The 18657-nt window shown below is 40.0% G+C and overlaps 1 protein-coding gene across 1 annotated transcript in view; it reads left to right on the top strand.

Annotated features, from left to right (window-relative positions):
* Positions 1-16299: 16299 nt before the first annotated feature.
* MYCBP2 (MYC binding protein 2) overlaps positions 16300-18657 on the top strand; it is a 342008-nt gene continuing 339650 nt past the window's right edge. Inside the window, exon 1 of the mRNA XM_036754198.1 lies at positions 16300-16613. Within this exon, the coding sequence (XP_036610093.1) occupies positions 16300-16613 (314 nt within the window). The remainder of the gene's footprint in view (positions 16614-18657) is intronic.

The raw sequence follows: 18657 nt of genomic DNA, 5'->3' as shown, positions 1-18657 counted from the left end.
GCTTTCTGAAAATTAGCAGACTAATATCTAAGTGATTAAAATTGATAAACCATGGATCGTGAAGCCATTAGCTATTTATTATAAAAATCTACAATGGCCTTCTATTGTGGTACATCAGTTTTGTATTCTAGAAAGGCTAACCTTTGGAAGTTTACAACAGTTCCTGACAGTTCCAAAATACAGGAAATATGCTGCGGAGTATGGAATCTTTACAATGTGATCCAAGGTACATAGATTATAATATGTTAAAAGTTTGGAATTCTAATAATGGCATTTTAGTTGTAATTTTTAGGTCACCATGAAGAATAATAACATCAACAAAGAGAACCCACAGAATATTGCTACTATTTTGAATGCCTAGATGCATTCATAGAAATATTAATGACTAACATCCTTTAATAATTCAACAAGCTATGATTTTTTTCAGTATGGGTACTCCTTCTATCAATGGTGATCGTAACCCCTCTATAACTTAATAGTCTTCAATAATTGCAATGGCCAAAAAACCTATCATACAGTTAAGTTTTTCTCCAAACTTACCTGTGCTACACCTCAGAAAATAGACAAAATTCACCAGTAGCTCTCCCTTTCTGGCTTGCTTAGACCTGCCAGCATTATTGTTTCACTGTCATATCCTTGAAGAACCCATGGTTATGACCAATATCTATTGTTAATGCTATTTTCAAATGAAAAATATTTTATTGATGATTGATAAGAATACTGGTCATACTACAATTAACATAAAGGTGTTCTGTTCAATTTAGCCATACAAACATTTAAGAAATATTTACTGTACACTGCATAGTTTCTAGGCACAGGCAGGTAGATTCCTCATTGGGCCCTGTCATATGCCAAGGTGAGAAAGGAGAATTTACCCTAGAATCTGTCTCTTGGCTATGTGAGAACGGTTAGCTAGCAGAGTTTTCTCTATGTCATTATGTCAGATACAAAAAGCCAAATGCAAAGATGCAGGAAGCTACAAAGACTTGCCTTGAATGCACCGTCACACTGTTATCAGTCATCCCCAATACAAAATTGAGGCAACATTATGATTGTAAGGAGCCCCTTCTTGTGTTTTGGATGAGCTATTTTTCCTTTCTATCATGTAAACATGTTTTGGCAAAACTAATGTGTATTTGCACCAATCTACTCTTCAAATAAAAGACAGGCTTAATTAGAGGATTATACTAGATGACTTTTAATTTAAACTTGAACCATAAATAAAGTGAATATTTACATATCACTTTACATATCATTCTCCTCATTACAACTTTGTGGTGACTGTAACCATATCCTCACTTACAACTGAGTAAACCAAGACTCAAGAGGTTACCATGCTTTGACTCAAGACTAGGAAGTATCAGACTGGGAATATTACAAAGATCTTAAATCCATTGTACTTTCTACTGCACCCCATGGCCTTCCTACTCTAGTCAGCATGCCTCATTTACCATCATGGTTAGGAAATTGATATTCCTGAATTGTTTAATAGATACATTTTTAGTTGTTCCTATTATTTTCCTAGTTAGGGATAGGGACTAAACCTGTGATTTCACTGGAGTAAAGAACTCTCACATGAGGAAACTCCCTCAACCAATGCCAGTGGGCACTTCTTCTATAACTTATTCTCTTAAAGAATTGCCAGGAACACTAGGTCATGAAGGGACTTGCCCAAAGCCATATGGCCAGTATGTGTTACAGGCAGAATATGAACCCAGGTCTTACCGGGTTCAAGTCTCTCTTTCTATTTACTTTGTCAGCGGTGTCAAACTTAAAAAGAAATGGGGATCACTAAACCTTTAAGGATCCTGATATATATATATGTTTTTTGTATTTTATTTATTTTAAAACTATTTCCCAATTAGATTTTATTCTGGTTCTGCTGTTCTCTGAAGTGTTGCAAACAGCATTATGTGTTTGGGTGGGAAGGGGAGGAGAAAAAGAAGGGCTATGACACCGCTGCACTATGCCATGCTTTCTCTTATTTTCCTGAGGTTTTTTTTTTAAGTGTAACTTTTACCCCAACTAAAGGAATAAAGAAAAGTGGTATGGGGAGTTTGGGGTTTTTTTAAAGATCTTTTTTTATCTTTTTATCTTTTTTTAAAATTACAATTTTGGAAATACTTCAAAAGCTAAGGGGGAATCTTATTTGACATTTCCCATCTCTGGTGCAAGACTGTCTATAACTACTTTTCTCTTTGCCACACTAGTCCTGTGGCTGACCTACTTTCCAATACTAGAACCTCAGTAAGCGGAATAGTTGGGGCAAAGAAAAGAGATGTCCCATTGCTGAATACCATTTGGAGTGTTCCAACATGTAAAAAGGTTGATGGGAGTGGGAGGGGTGAGTCAAAAGATGGCATGAAATTGATAGTCTCCTATGCTTCATTGATTGGTACTAAGATGTTGGTGCGAAGACGTATCATGAACAAGAAGTAGGATCTTTTTATAATCCTTCGTATCATTTTTACGTACTTTTGTTCTATTGTAATTATTTGTGTAAAAGTTTTATCTTCTCAACTAGAATGTAAACTTCTTAAAGAAAGGGACCTGGGGTTTCTATCATTGTATTTCCTTCTGCAGCATTACACAGTGTAATGCAGTACTGTGTATACAGAGGGAACTTAATAAGTATTTACTGAATAAATATTATTGAATGAATGAGGAAATACATACATGTCCATTTCTATTTGCTTTGCATTAATTTTCATTTTTTTTGTCCCTACATGTATCTTCTCCAGTGACTTACCCTCCTCCCCCCGCCTTCATCCAAGCACTATGGTCTGTTTGGGAGGTATTTACTTTGGCTTCCTGAGCTGTTTGACTCACTAATAGAAGATCAGGATTCCTTAATTTGAAAATTAATCAATTAAATACCAAATTGGAAACCCTAAAAATAAAAAATGAGATTAATAAAATTGAATGTAAGAAAACCATTGAACTAATAAATAAAAGTAGGAGCTGGCTTTATGAAAAAGCCAACAAAATAGATAACCATTGGTTAATATAATTTTTAAAAAGAGAGAAGAAAACCACATCACTAGTATAAAAGATGAAAATGTTAATATACCATTAATGAAGATGAAATTAAAGCAATTATTAGAAGTTATTTTCCCAATTACATGCCAATAAATCTAATAATCTAAGTGAAATAGAAGAATATTTACAAAAAATAGAAACTGCCCAGATTAACAGAAGAAAAAATAGAATACCTAGATGAACCTATTTGGGGTGGGGGCATGGGTGGGAATTGAACAGGATATAAATTAGCTTTCTTAGAAAAAAGCGTCAGGATCAGATGGATTTATAAGTGAATTTTGACAAACAGTTAAAGCTCAACTAATTCCAATATTAAATAAATAATTTGGGATAATAGGCAAAAAAAGAGGAGTGCTACAAAACTCCTTTTATGAAAAAAATATGGCACTGATACCTAAACTGGAAAGAGCAAGAACAGAGAAAGAAAATTATAATCCAATTTCACTAATGAATATGGATGCAAAAATCTTAAAATACTACCTACGAGAGCATATATCACAAAGATTATACATTGCAACCAAGTAGGATTTATGCCAAGAGTGTAGAGCTGGTTCAATGTAAGGAAAACTGCTAACATAATTGATTATATCAATAACAAAATCAACAAAAATAATATGATTATATCAATAAATGCAGAAAAAGCTCTCAACAAGACATAACACTCATTCCTATTCAAAACACTTGAAAGCATATTTATAAATGGATTTTTCCTTAAAATTATAAGAAAAATCTACCTAAAACAATCAGCAAACTTTATCTATAATAGGGATAAGCTAGAATCCTTCACAATAAGATTAGGAGTGAAACAAGGATGCCCATTATCACCAATATTATTCAATAATGTACTAGAATGCTAGCACTAGCAATGAGAAGAAACAGAAATAGAAGGAATCAGAATGGAAAATGAGGAAATAGAACTATCTCTTTTTTGCAGATGGTATGGTGGTATACTTGGAAAATCCTAGAGATTCAACTAAAAAATCAAAGCAATTGATAATTTTAACAAAGTAACAAGATATAAAATAGACTTACATAAATCACCAGCATTTCTATATATCACCAACAAAGCCCTGCAAGAAGAGATAGTAAGAGATATTTCGTTTAAAATAACCATGGGCAATACAAAATACCCACCAAGACAAACTCAGGAACTATATGAACATAATTATAAAATACTTTTTATACAAATGAAGTCAGATTTAAATAATTGTAGATATATTCATTGTTCTTCAGTGGGCTGAACCTATATAATAAAAATGATAATTCTAACTATAGTAATCTATTTGTTCAGTGCCATCCCAATTAGACTACCAAAAAACTATTTTATTGAACTAGAAAAAAATAATGACAAAATTCATTTGGAAGAACAAAAGGTCAAGAATATCAAAGGAATTAATGAAAAAAAAAATGTAAAGGAAGGCAATCTAGCAGTACCAGATCTTAAATAGTATTATAAGCTAGTAATTTTTTTTTAAAAATCTGATAGTCACTGAGAAACAGAATGGTGGCTCATTGGAATAGAGTAAGTAACCTCATATTTTATAAACACAAAGATCTAAGGTTTGGGGATAAGAACTAATTATTCTGTAAAAATTGCTGGGAAAACTGGAAAACCATCTGGCAGAAACTAGGTATAAACCAACATATTATACCATTTACAAAGATAAAGTCAAATTGAGTACATGACCTAGACATAATGGGAAATATCATAAGTAAATTAGAAAAATGTGGGATATATTATCTTTCAGATTTGTGGATAGAAGAATTCATGAATGAATTAGAGAGCATTGTGGGATATAAATAGAGTGTTCTGATTACATTAAGTTAAAAAGGTTTTGCACAAACAAAACCAATGTAGCCAAGATTAAAAGGAAAGCAGAAAATTGGGAGAAACTTTTATAGACAGTTTCTTGGATAAAGGCCTCATATCTCAAATAGAAAACTGAGTCAAATTAAGTCATTATCCAAATGACAAATAGTCTCAAAGGACATGGACAGGAAGTTTTGGAAGAAGAAATCAAAGCTATTTGAATCCTATCATATTCACTAAAATAGTCATATAAAAATGCTCTGTCATTATTGATTAGAAAAATGCAAATTAAAGCAACTCTGAGGTACTACCTCACACCTATCAGATTGGCTAAAATTATAGGAGAAAGAACAGATGCCAGAGGGGGTGTGGAAAAATTGGAACACTAATGCACTGTTAGTGGAATTGTTAACTAATCCAACCATTTTGGACAGTAATCTGGAATTATGGCCAAAGAGTCATAAAACTGCATCTACCTCTTGACCCAGCAGTGCCCCTATTAGGTCTGTTTCCCAAGGTCTTCATGGAAAAAGGAAGAGAACCTATATGTTGTAAAATATTTATAGAAGCTTTTTTTGTGGTGGCAAAGAATTGAAAACTGAGAGGATGCCCATCAGTTGGGGAATGGCTGAATAAGTTGTGTTATAATGATTATGATGGGATATTACTGTGCTGTAAGAAATGATGATCAGATTGATTTTAGAAAAAAAATGAAAGACTTGTAAGATATAATGTAGAGTAAAACAAGCAGAACCAAGAATACATTGTATATGTAACAGCAATGGTGTTCAAAGAGTAACTATAAAAGACTAAGCTATTCTGAGTAACATGAATGTTCAAATCAACTACAAAAGACTTAGAAGAAAACTGCTGGCCACCTCCAGAGAAAGAATGCTATATAGAAGTACGTATTGAATGGTTATATACATACATACATACATACATACATACATACATACATATATATATATATATATATATATATATATATAATGTATTTATTTTTAGTTTTCAACATTCATTTCCACAAGATTTTGAGTTACAAATTTTCTCCCCATCTCTACCCTCCCATCCACCCCAAGATGGCCTGTATTCTGATTGCTCCTTTCCCCAGTCTGTCCTCCCTTCTATCACTCTAATCCCCCCACCCCGACCCCTTTCCCTTTACTTTCTTGTAGGGCAAGATAGATTTCTATACCCCATTGCCTGTATATCTTATTTCCCAGTTGCATGTAAAAAAACCATTTTTAACATTTGTTTTCAAAACTTAGAGTTCCAAATTCTCTCCCTTCTTCCCTCTCCACCCACCCTCCTTGAGAAGGCAAGCAATTCAATATAGGCTATACATGTATCATTATGCAAAACAGTTCCATAACAGTCATGTTGTGAAAGAATAACTGTATTTCCCTCCATCCTATCCTGTCCCCCTTTATTCAATTTTCTACTTTGACCCTGTCCCTTTTCAAAAGTGTTTGCTTATGACTACTTCTTTCTCCAATCTGCCTTCCCTTCTATCATTCCCCCCCGCCCCGCCTTATCCCCTTCCCCCCTACTTTCCTGTACAATAAGATACCCAATTGAATATGTATGTTATTCCTTCCTTAAACCAAATCGGATGACAGTAAGGTTCACTCATTCCCCTTCACCTGCCCCCTCCTCCCTTCCAAATATATATATTTTTTCTTGCCATTTTTGAGATAATTTACCCCATTTGCCCTGAAGCCTTATACTCAGTTTTGCTGTGTAAGTGATTCTTGGTTTTAATCCTAGCTCCTTTGACCTCCAGAATATCATATTGCAAACCCTTCGATCCCTTAATGTAGGAGCTGCTAGATCTTGTATTATCCTGATTGTGTTTCCACAATACTCAAATTGTTTCTTTCTGGCAGCTTGCAATATTTTTTCTGTCACCTGGGAACTCTGGAATTTGGCTGCAATATTCCTAGGAATTTTCTTTTTGGGGTCTTTTTCAAGAAGTGATTGGTGGATTCTTTCAATTTCTATTTTACCCTCTGGTTCTAGAATATCAGGGCAGTTTTCCTTGATAATTTCTTGAAAGATGATGTCTAGACTCTTTTTTTGATCATGGCTTTCAGGTAGTCCAATAATTTTTAAATTATTTCTCCTGGATCTACTCTCCAGGACAGTGGTTTTTCCAACGAGATATTTCATATTGTCTTCCATTTTTTCATACTTTTGGTTCTGTTTTATAATTTCTTGATTTCCCATAAAGTCACCAGCTTCCACTTGCTCCATTCTAATATTTAAGGTATTATTTTCTTCTGTGATCTTTTGGACCTCCTTTTCCATTTGGCTAATCCTGCCTTTTTAAGGCATTCTTCTCCTCATTGGCTTTTTTGGAGCTCTTTTGCCATTTGAGTTAGTCTATTTTTTAAGGTGTTATTTTCTTCAGTATTTTTTTGGGTCTCCTTTAGCAAGTCATTGACTTGTTTTTCATTTTTTTCTTGAATCACTTTCATTTCTCTTCCCAATTTTTGCTCTACTTCTCTTACTTGATTTTCCAAATCCTTTCTGAGCTCTTCCATGGCCTGAGGCCAATTCATATTTTTCTTGGAGGCTTTTGATGTAGGATCTTTGACTTTGTTGACTTCTTCTGACTCTATGTTTTGATCTTGTCACCAAAGTAAGATTCTATAGTCTGAGTCCTTTTACACTGCCTGCTCATTTTCCCATCCAATTACTTGATTTTTGAGCTCTTTGTCAGGGTGTGACTGCCTTCAGAGTGGAGAGTGCTCTGTCCCAAGCTTCAGGGGCATTGTGCTGCTGTTTTCAGAGCTACTTCTATTCTGAGGTGGTATGATACTCCTCTCCTGGTCTGTGCTCTGGTCTGTGGGTGCAAGCACTCCTTTGTGCCATGTAACTACCAAGGGGATTCCCTCTCCACAGCCACCACAAGGTCTGCCACATCAGCACTCCTCTTCCCCCAGGAACCACCAACCAGGACAATGACCCAGATTCAAGCAAGACAAAACAAGAGAATGCTGCCTTAGTGCTAGCAAAGAGATCCCTGCACTTCCACTCTGATCAGCCACCTGATTCCCTCCCCCCCCGCCCCCCCCCCTCCCGCTGTCTGTGGGCCTGGATCTCCCAAAGCAACCGCTGCTGCTGCAGGTGCCACTCCACTGCCACAGCCACCTCTGCTACTCTGGGTCTGGCGCTGGACCACACCCCTCTCTCACCCAGTTCCAACAGTTTTCCCACTGACCTGCTCTGTTGTCTTTGGCGTTTGTGGGTTGAAAGTCTGGAAACCACCACAACTGCCAGTTATTCAGTGCCATGAGGCCTGCTCCACTTGCCTGGTCTGTCCTGGAGCAGCCCGCTGGGCTGTCCTCTGCTTCCAGCATGGTGCAATAGACCCTTCCCAGAGACCATCCAGGGTGTCTTGGGCTGGAGACTTGTTTTACTCTGTCATCTTGTGGGTTTTGTAGCTCTAGAATTTATTTAGAGTAATTTTTACAGGTGTTTGGAGGGATTTGGGGGAGACCTCAAGGGAGTCCCTGTTTTCATGCCTCCATCTTCGCTCTCCCTGTCCACATATATATATTTACATCAAATGTTGGCCAACATTTGTGGGGTTGTGAGGGAAAGAAGACAACTCAGAACTCAAAATGTAACAAAAAATGAATATAAGATTAAAAATATATAATGGTCAGGATTTTGACATATCCCAGAAGGACAAAAAAAAAGTTCATGCCTCTGAACAATCTCTCTCTAGGGGCCTGAAATTAGCACCCTGGGGCCAGTGCCCTGGGAAAACTGAACTTTTGCCTGAATTTGTCCGGTTTTGTGTTTTCTACAATTGTCTCTTTTGGAAGAGTGATTGTGGATAATGCCTATCTATGGTTTAATAGTCAAGATGCTATCTTTATAATATGCTATACATATAATGCAAATATTTTTAAAAGTACATGGATAAAAGCATAATCCTACATGCTTTCATGGGAAGTAGGAATATTTCAATGCCATTGTTCGCCCAAGTTAACTATCAGCTTTATATTAAGTTTATATGCTAAGTTTATAATCCTATACAATTTTCTAGGTAGTCAATATGGCCTATTTACATAGTCAATTGAATATTCTAAATATAATTACAAGATAATACCATACTCCATTTTGTAGATGAGAAAACTGGGATCAGAAGGTCAACAGATTTGCCCAAAGTACTTAGGGAGTCAATGGTATAGGTAAAATTAGAAACCAGGTCTGACTTCAAATGAAACTCCTTCTGTTGTACCACTTGTTTTTCATAGTACAACATCATGAACTACTCAAAATGAATTAACACCTTTTTCTTTCCTTTGATGCCTCTAAATGCATGCTGATTTCTAAATTTCACTGTAAAATGCTGCAGTTTTTGTAAAATATAAATATACAAGGATGAAAGCAAAATAGTTCCTGGCCTCTAGGAGCTTAGGGGCAGCTAGGTTGTGCAGTGGATAGAGTACTGGGCTTGAAATCAGGAAGACTCATCTTCATGAGTTCAAACATAGCCTCAGACACTTACTAGTTGTGGGCAAGCCACTTAACTCTGTTTGCCTCAGTTTCCTCATCTGTAAAATGAGATGGAGAAGGAAATGCCAAACCATTCCAGTATCTTTGTTAAGAAAACCCCAAATGGAGTCACAAAGAGTTGGACACAATTGAACAACAAAAAGGACCTTAGATTCTAAGTTAGTTCGAAGAAGTTCACAGGTAAATAAATGCACAATAATGGGGAGAGCATGAATTAATTACACAATGAATCAAGAAAGTCTCTTGAAGTATATGGCACTTGAATAGGACACTCAAGGGGACTGAGGTTTCTCTGAGGTGGAGTTGAAGAGGGGGAGCATTCCAGGGCTGGGGAACTGTGAAAAGGTATGGAGATGGAAGGTAGAATGCCATGTGCAGAAAACAACAGAGATAGTCAGTTTGTTTAGAACAAAGAAACTACAAGGGGGATTAATATGTAATCAATCAGCTTTGAAAAATGGGAGGGGCAGGTTATAAATGTTACAAAGAGGACTTTATATTTTATCACAGAGACAATCAGAGATAATGAATCCTTTTGAGCAAGGGAGTAATAGGGTAAGATGTGTGTTTTAGGGATGTTGTTTTTGGCAGCTTATGTGGAGGACAGACTGGAAAGGAAGACCTTATATACAGAGAGACTAGCTGGGGGTCTATTGCAATGGTACAGGAAAACAACATGTCCCAATGTATAGAGCACTGGACATGGAGTGAGGAAGTCCTGAGTTTAAATTCTCCCTCATACTTACTTTCTGTATGATTCTGGGCAAGTCACTTAACCTTATACCTTGGTTCCCATATCTCTAAAATGAGGATGATATTAGCATCTTCCTCCCAAGGTTGCTGTGAGGATGATGAGATGATATCTGAAAAGTTCTTTACAAACCTTAAAATACTATATAAATGCTAACCATTGTTATCATTGTTATTATCATCCAGGTACTAGTGGTTTTTAGTAGAGAAGAGACAGATGCAAAAGATGCTGTAGAGGTAGAATTGACAAGATTTGGCAAATGAATGGAATAGATATGAGTGATAAACAAGAGTGAAGGGCTGAAAAAAATTCCTAAGTTATGAACCTTCATGAGAAAAAATTGTCGTGCCCATGACAGAGGTGCTGGGCATATAAAGACAAAAAGGAAAAACAGTCCTTGACCTTAAGGAGGTTATATTCTACTGAAATTTCTTTAAAGTAGTGTTATATAAAGTCTACCCTAAAATTCCAGTGAAGAAAAAGAATTTTAATGATATTTGGAGTTGTAATTAGATTCAAAGTGTACCTTCATATATCATATTGTTATTCTGTAGGTTAAAATACTGATAGAATCTTCAGTTAAATACTTGAAAATAAGGAACACTTCACTTTGCCTATTTTTCATTCTATAAAATTCATCGCAAACATGAAAAGTAATTTTTTTTGCCCTCATTTATCCTTTTTTTATACAGCACATAGTCATGAACTACAAAATGCCTTTTAAAAAAAAAAAAGGATTAATTTTTCAAGGCTAAGTCTTTCAAGTTCAGTGTCAGTCCAAATACAACACTTAAAATATTTTTATATAGTAACATGACATTTAGCATCTTCTTAAAGTAAGAATTCTAAATAAAAGGAATGGTACAAAATATCGAATGTATAGTTTATTGGAATAGAGAGATGTTTTGAAGCGTTCTGCATGAAGTAGGTAAGAGCCCCAAAGTATCAGAACTTCAAATGTCACGTTGATAATTTTCCTGCTGCCTCCTACAACATTTTTTTCTTTTATTTTAAAGCAATTTGTCATAAGGATCCTAATCTACAATGTAGTTTTTACAGCCCGTGGGTCACTGGAGGGTGACTTGAAGCCTTTCCTCCACTTCACATGACATGGCATGTTTCTTGTTCACTGTTCTTAGCTACAAAGTTGAAGTATTCTAGTGTTTTTAAATGCTATAATAAACTATTGTATGAAATGGACATTCAATTCAACAATTATTTATTAAGGGCCTACTATATGCCAGGAGCTGTGCTAGGGAGATAAATCTGTAACTGATTCAACCATAGAAAACATTTCTAGGTGTCCTTGAATTTGATAGTACCCTGTTGTATTCACCCAGCCCTTGTTACAGTATTAAAGTTTTTCACCAAATGAAATAACATGAACTTTAGTGTTACTTTAGCTTAGCACAGCTCATGGCATATAGTAAGTGTTTAACAAATGCTCTGTCACTGTCTACCTACCTACTTACCTAATCTAGCTCTTTATACATTGTAGCTTCTGCCCTGTTGTACCTAGTATGTTAGTGTTAATGATCTATTATGTAATCTTAAGTGGAGACATAGATAACCACATTACTAAATTGTAACAATGTGTATATAATGAGATGTCAGGATTTCAGAAATGTGAGCAAGAGGGTTTGTAATGCCAAATGAAAAAGCACACACTGTGTGAAGACCAGTCATAATATGATCATATGATCAGAGATTAGAAATCTTGTGGGAGTCGTCTTGATCTCAACAACAACCAAAAAAGATTAAAAAACGATGCACCTTGTATCACTTGCAGGCTGAGAAGAAATCTGCTTTTGAGCAGTTATCCTTAAGGGAGGACATAGAGGGAAATCATTCCTAAACCATGCCCCTAACCCATTCTCTGACATCCTGTCCATTCAGTTTACTCCATTACTCCTACGTACTCCCTGCTCTTTCTCTCAGTGCAAATACACATGGGCCCACACACATGCACACACATATTTAAACAGGAGCCTGAAAGATAATAAACCTAAGATGGCAGCACTGAGATTGCTGCAGCAGCAGCTTTCATTGGGGTTGGAAAAATTAAAGCAAAGCAGTCTCCAATCCTGCCGTTTCCCACCTTTCCTGAAGTAATAGCAATCAGAGTACACCATGGTCAGGAATGCGGGAGCAGCAGCAGCAAGAGCTTAGAGGAGGGAGGAAGGCTTGGTTGGTAGATATAACCGAGACATTACGAGAAACACACCCCTAGACTGCAGCAGCTGCAGTCTGGAACATACAGGGATACTCCCTGCAGCGTCAGCTGTCTCTTGCCTTAGGAGCACCCGGTAGCGTGGCCCCTGATTCTTCCCACCCTTAGGAAGGATGGTGTGACACAGATCGCGCTCTCTCTCTCTCTCTCTCTCTCTCTCTCTCTCTCTGCTCCCTCTCTCAGCTCCCTCTTCCTCCCTCTCTCTCCCCTTCTCTCTTATTCTTGCACGGCTCTCCCTTCCCCGCCTTTCCCGGTGGGAAGTCTTTCAAGGTGCCCTGCTGCTACGATTATAACTGAAAGCAAGAGCAGTGCGGGGGGAGGAAGAGGAGGGGGGAAGAAAAGGCTGCATAGGCTTCCAGTTTACATCAACTACTGCCGCTGCTGTAGTATGAAACCTTGCCAACCGCAACACCGACCAGGCGCGGATGCCCAGCAAAGGGAGCATGTGTGCTAGGGTGCACGCATGCTCAGGAGAGTCTCTTAGGGCCCAGCGGTTTTCACTGGGAGAACTCCACTTACCGGGTTTTAGTTGTACCCAGAAGGCACAAGAAAGCACTGGTCAGTGATTGAAGAGGCGATTTAAAAAAAAGAAACAAGGAGGGTAGCAAGAACTCTGGGTCAAATATCTCTGGTCTTGATTAGTTTTCACCTGAGTCTTGCAACAGGCCACCTTCATCCCAGGGATGGGCTGTTTGCTGACACATGCATGTCACTACTGTGGGTCCACAGACAATCTCATCCATTCCCTTGGCTTCAGTTACGCATAGTTTCATTAGTAGACCAGTACCTGGCACAAAGTAGGTGCTTAACGTTTATTAATTGGAGTAATCTTCCTCACTTCCTTCTCTCTCATCCTCCCACATGCGGTCAGTTCTATTCTATTCTGTCCCTCAAAGCGCCCTTCTCACCATCCCCTCTTTTCCAGTCTTATTGCCACCATCCAGGGTTCAAATGCTAATTATTCTCACCTGTATTATCGGAAGAGCTTTCTGACTAGTCTGCCTGGTCTGCAGCCCAACTAGACTACTTCTTGTGTACAGATCTTATCTCGTTCTTTCCTATCTCCCTGTCTTTGTGCACAACAACCTCCCACCCTGCCTCTGCTTGGAACAGACTCTACCTTCCCCAATCTTTGCATATATAATTCCTTCTCATTCAAGAGCCAATGAAAGTGTCACCTTTTACCTTGCTCTCCCTTGATCTGTCTACCTAAAAAGTGATGATATCTTCCCTGAAAAGAAATCTTTTTGGACTTTTCTATGCATTTAACCATTTTCTGACTTGCAATATACTGTTATCTGTGTTCATGTCTTAACCTTCTGGTGTACTGAAAGGTCTTTGAGGGCAGGCACTGTATTGTTTTTCATCTTTGAACCCAGAATCTGGCCTGGGCAGCTAGGTAGTGAAGTGGATAGAGTGCTGGGCCTGGAGTCAGGAAGGCTTATCTTCCTAAATTCAAATCTGGCCTCAGACAATTACTAGCTTCCTGATCTGGGCAAGTCACTTAACCCTGTTTGCCTCAGTTTCTCATCTATAAGATGAGCTAGAGAAGGAAATGGCAAACCACTCCAACATCTGTGCCAAGAAAACCCTAAATGGGGTCACTAAGAGTCTTACACAACTGAAAAATACAACTAGTGTACTGTGTTGAACAACAACAGCATCTAGCACAATGCTTTGTATCTTGTAGGTGCTTGCTATTGAATCAAACAAATACACATGATTCCTGAGCCCCTGGAAGAATTGTATCTTGTAGTTCCCACCAAAAATTTAGCTTCCATCTCCAGAATTTATGTCTACATAAGTGGACATGAGCCCTCACCCCACTATTTGAGCATTTTAGTCTTAGAATAAATGAATTTGTTCACCTCCTCCCCATACACAACATGCTCAACTCTCTCTATTCCTCACATACACAAGTGTACACATATTTCATTTCAAATAACTAAAGATGTTAAAAATTTATAAAAAGTTAATGAATCTCATTTTCATTTGTGTGCTGGGCACACAAATGACAAGAACTAAGTTTCCCATTAATATGTGGATTAACAAAGCCCCCTTGAGGGAAAGTGCCATGTCTTATTTTATAGATCTCCTCCAGCACAGAACACAGTACTTTGCACATAGTAAACACTTAATAAATGTTTATTGAATTAATACAGTCAAAACAACTCACAAATTGGTATGTCTGCTTATTCTTCATAAAACTTGCAGCACGGTCCTTCAAAAAGACCCCTAGAATTTATTGTATCTTTTTCAGCTGTATACTGTCAAATAAGCTTCTCTAATCTATCTATGAAGAAACATACCTACTGTTTTGTGTGTGGGTTGCCAGGTCCTCTGACTCCTAGTCTTCAAAAAATCTAACAACATCCACATTAGAGAAAATACTAAAGAACATTTCCAAAGTCACAAATACTTCCATGCAAATTTATGCAGTGCGAACAGATCGGGTAGTAAGGGGTTAGCTTAAATACAGATCTAAAAGGAATGATTGAAATGAGGTGGAGTTAATCATCAAAGGCTTTTTGAAAGAGGTGAGATTGTCCTAGTCTTAAACTAAGGGAGGAACAGTGATTCACTGTGAGGGGGAGAACATTTGCAGTGAGGAAACAGAGATTTATCTAGCAGGTTTTGCACAAAAGATGCCAAGCATGTACCTTGATCGAAATGGAGAATCGGAGTTAGGGACTAATAAGAAATGGGTTCAGAGAGATAAGGAGATGGGATAGGGGCATGAAGGCAAGGAAGCCTTGGAGGTGAGGTAGATGAGTGTGGACCAAAAAAAAAAAAAAGCCCTATGTGTGCGTGTGTGTATATAAACACATATTCAGAGACTAAAACCAGTAAATTCCAAAGCTTTCGGAAGACAAAACCTGAGCTGGAATAGTATGGTGCAATGAAAAAAGGACTGGACTGGTAGTCAAGAGACCTGAGCTCCAGTTGATCCTACTCTGTCCCCCAACTCATTCTTGACTTTGAGTTGCGCAGGTCCTATTCACCTTCCTGGGTCCAAGTAACATCGCCTGTAAAATGACAACAATCGATGGGATTTAAGGTTTTTTCCAGCTCTAACAATATCTGAACCTCGAACAGGCTTTCAGATGGCCCCCGGTCTGTGGTAAAGGTGGGTCATCGGACCTAAGGTGGAATAATACAGTTGATATTCATTCAATTAAATGCGGCACACATTTATTAAGCGCCTATTGTTTGCAAAGCACAAAGGTGCTCAAGGAACTGCAGAGATGGTCACTTTCTCCTTTGCCTCCTCCCAGCCTTTGGCGCCTCCACCCCTTTCCCCCACGCTAACATTGACAGCTAACCCTTCCGTGGTTCGCCGGCACTTTCCATATTCTCGTCCACGAGCTGCCTCTAAAACCCGGAGAAGTGGATTCCTTTCGTAGCCACCGAGCTCCTACAGAAGGGAAGGGAGTGGGGACGCGTTAGTGTTACTGAGCATGTGCGAGGGCCTTGCGCATGCTCCTGGCATCGAGCTGCTTCCCGATGCGGGCAGTGGCAGCGGCAGCGGCAGGAGCAGCAGCAGCAGCAGCAGCCGCAGCCGTCGCTCCCAGCCACGGCCAGGGTGGCAGCGGTTGTGGCAGAAGCAGGCAGGGCAGCGGCGCCTCCTCCTCTCACTCCCCGGCGCGGCGGGGTTAGATGAGCGGCTCCGGTAGCGGCGACGGAGGCGCGGGGGGGAGGAGGAGAAGGAGAAGAAGGAGGAGAAGGTCGTCGTCGTTGTCTCCGTCTCCCTCTGGCAGGGAGTGAAGAGGCCGCGGTCAGCGCCCTCGCCAGAGCCGCCGTCGTTGGGCAAGGACTGCGTGTGCGTGTGCGCGCCTGTGCAGGGGTAGCCGGGCCCCGGTGGGCCTCGGCCGCCGAGGCGGGGAGGAGGCGGCGGCGGCCGAGGCGGGGAGGAGGAGAAGGCGGAGGAGGAGGAGGATGATGTGTGCAGCGACCGCCTCCCCAGCCGCCGCCTCCTCGGGTCTCGGCGTGGAGGGAGGATTCTTCCCCGTGTCCTGCCCGGCGCCTGGGGCGCTGCTGATGTCCGGACCCGAGGGCTCCGCGGCCGCCGCGGCAGCGGCCGCTGCAGCCGCCGCCGCTTTGGGGCTCGGGCTGACACTTGCCGATTCACGGAGCCACTACCAGCTGCTGCTGTCGGGCCGGGCCCTGGCCGACCGCTACCGGAGGATCTACACTGCCGCGGTCAGCGATCGCGAGCAGGGAGGCAGCGGCGCGGGGCACCCGGGCTCCAGGTACGGGACCCCCTCCCTGCGCCTGTGCGCCGCGTGTGCGCGTGTGTGTATGGGGGTGTATGTGCGTGTGTGTGCATGAGCGTATATGTGCATGTATGTGCGCGCGTATGCATTAGTGTATATGTGCATGTATGTGTGCGTGTATGTGAGTATATATGTGCATGTATGTGCGCGCGCGTATGCATGAGTGTATATGTGTGTGTGTGTGTGTGCGCCCGCGTGGTCCCGTGTCTCCCCCCCTACCCTCCAACCCCTCCCCCCACTGAGAAATAGCGCTCTCTTGAAGGGTGCTTTCTCCCTCGTAAGTTAAACTTGACCCCTGGAGATGCTACGTGGTGCACTGTTAGCCCGTTTTATGTTGGAGGTGGAGGGCGTCTCCTGGGGAAGGGAGGGTGCAGTGGCTGCAGTTCCTCCCCCTCAGTGATGGATGGGGGAAGAAGAGAAACTGGATCCTCGATGGGGCCAACCGTGCGGGGTGGGTGCATATATCACATACTGATGCTTCCTTTAGAAAAAGAAAGAAAAGCTGGTATTGGTCTTCGGCAAAGGGGGAAGGTCGGATCGGGGACGGGCTGGTAGTGTTTATGCGGAGGTATGGCACGAAATCTAGAATTGACAAGTTGGAGGAAGGGGTGGGGGTGGGAGAGACACTTCTGAGGTGGCAGGTTTTGTTCTTGCAACCAAGCAGAGCCTCGTCTTTTCTCTTCTCCCCCTCCTCTCTTACTGCCATCTTCATTGAATGGATTAGACCAACCATCCTTTTTTTCCTTGTGCCGTTCTGTAGCAGAGCAGAGGGGCAGGGATTGGAGTAATGTGGTATTTTAAGCTAGAGCTGGTAGCAAGATTGGAGCATAAAGCATATTGAAGAGAATAGCAAGTAGCGTTTTGAAGGTTTAGAAACAGAAAGATGAGGACAGAAAGTGATCTAAACGTGTGGGACACCCATAAAAGATTTTAGAGGTAAATGTAAATGTTGATGATCTTAGGCCTTGTTTTTCCTGGACCAAGAGTGTTTTGTTCCAGCTGCCCTTGTGTTTTGACAGCAGCAGCAGCAGCAGCAGCTGCTGCTGCTGTCTTTTCCATCTTCTACTGTGCGCCTCTCTATGGTGCTATTAGGCAGATAGAGTGGAGGGCGACTCTGTCAAAGAAAGTGAAAATTGGATGCAAGTGCCAGAAAATGTGACAACTGAAATAGGGGGTGACTGGTGGGTATTTCTCCATCATCTGCTACCTTCTAGATCTTCCCCTGATCCTTGCCAGTTTCTATGTTCTGAAGTTTCCTTGTTGCGTTTAGGGTTAAGTTACTTTCATTTTCTTTTCTTTTTCTTTTTTTAAACTAAGGCCTTTCTTTGCTAAGGAGTCTGCCATTGTTCCTCTTCTCCAAGCCTTCTCTTCTACTCTGAAATAGAGTGACAGTGTGTTTCACTGATTGGGATTGAGAACAGTAACTGGTAGTTGACCTTTTCACTTTCCAGGGTATCTTGTTTTGAGGTAAGCCTATACTTAGGTAAAGGTTACAGTAGAAGATTTTTTAAAAAATGAACCACCATAAATAGGTGGCCAATTTTATATATTTGTACATTTCTCTATCAAAATAAATGGAATGGAGCTAAATTGAGAGGAAGATTTCATTGTGGTTTATATATTTAATTTGACTGAACAAATATTGTTATTTTACTTAAAACTGTCAACTTTTTTTGTTGCTGTTATTTATGATGTTAGAGATCAGGGGCACATGACTTAGGCATGTCGTGGTTTTGAGTTATGAGTAGCACCCTATGCTATCCAGAATAACAGGGCAGGACCAATTCTTGTACCTGTATCATTCAAAACAGAGAAATATACACCCCCTCTGAAGCTAGTGTAATTTCGACCTGATATTTATAGTTAGCATTTATATAGCATTTTAAAGTTTGCAAAATACTTTACATGTTAACTCTTTTAATCTTTATCAGAATCTGGTGAGGTAGCTGCTGTTTTTATCTGTTTTACAGATGAGGAAACTGAGACAGAGATTAGGTGTTTTGCCCAGAGTCACACAGCT

Source organism: Trichosurus vulpecula, chromosome 4 (assembly GCF_011100635.1).
Source record: "Trichosurus vulpecula isolate mTriVul1 chromosome 4, mTriVul1.pri, whole genome shotgun sequence".
In the NCBI taxonomy this organism is placed as follows: Eukaryota; Metazoa; Chordata; class Mammalia; order Diprotodontia; family Phalangeridae; genus Trichosurus; species Trichosurus vulpecula.
This window is presented reverse-complemented; position numbering and strand designations above follow the sequence as displayed.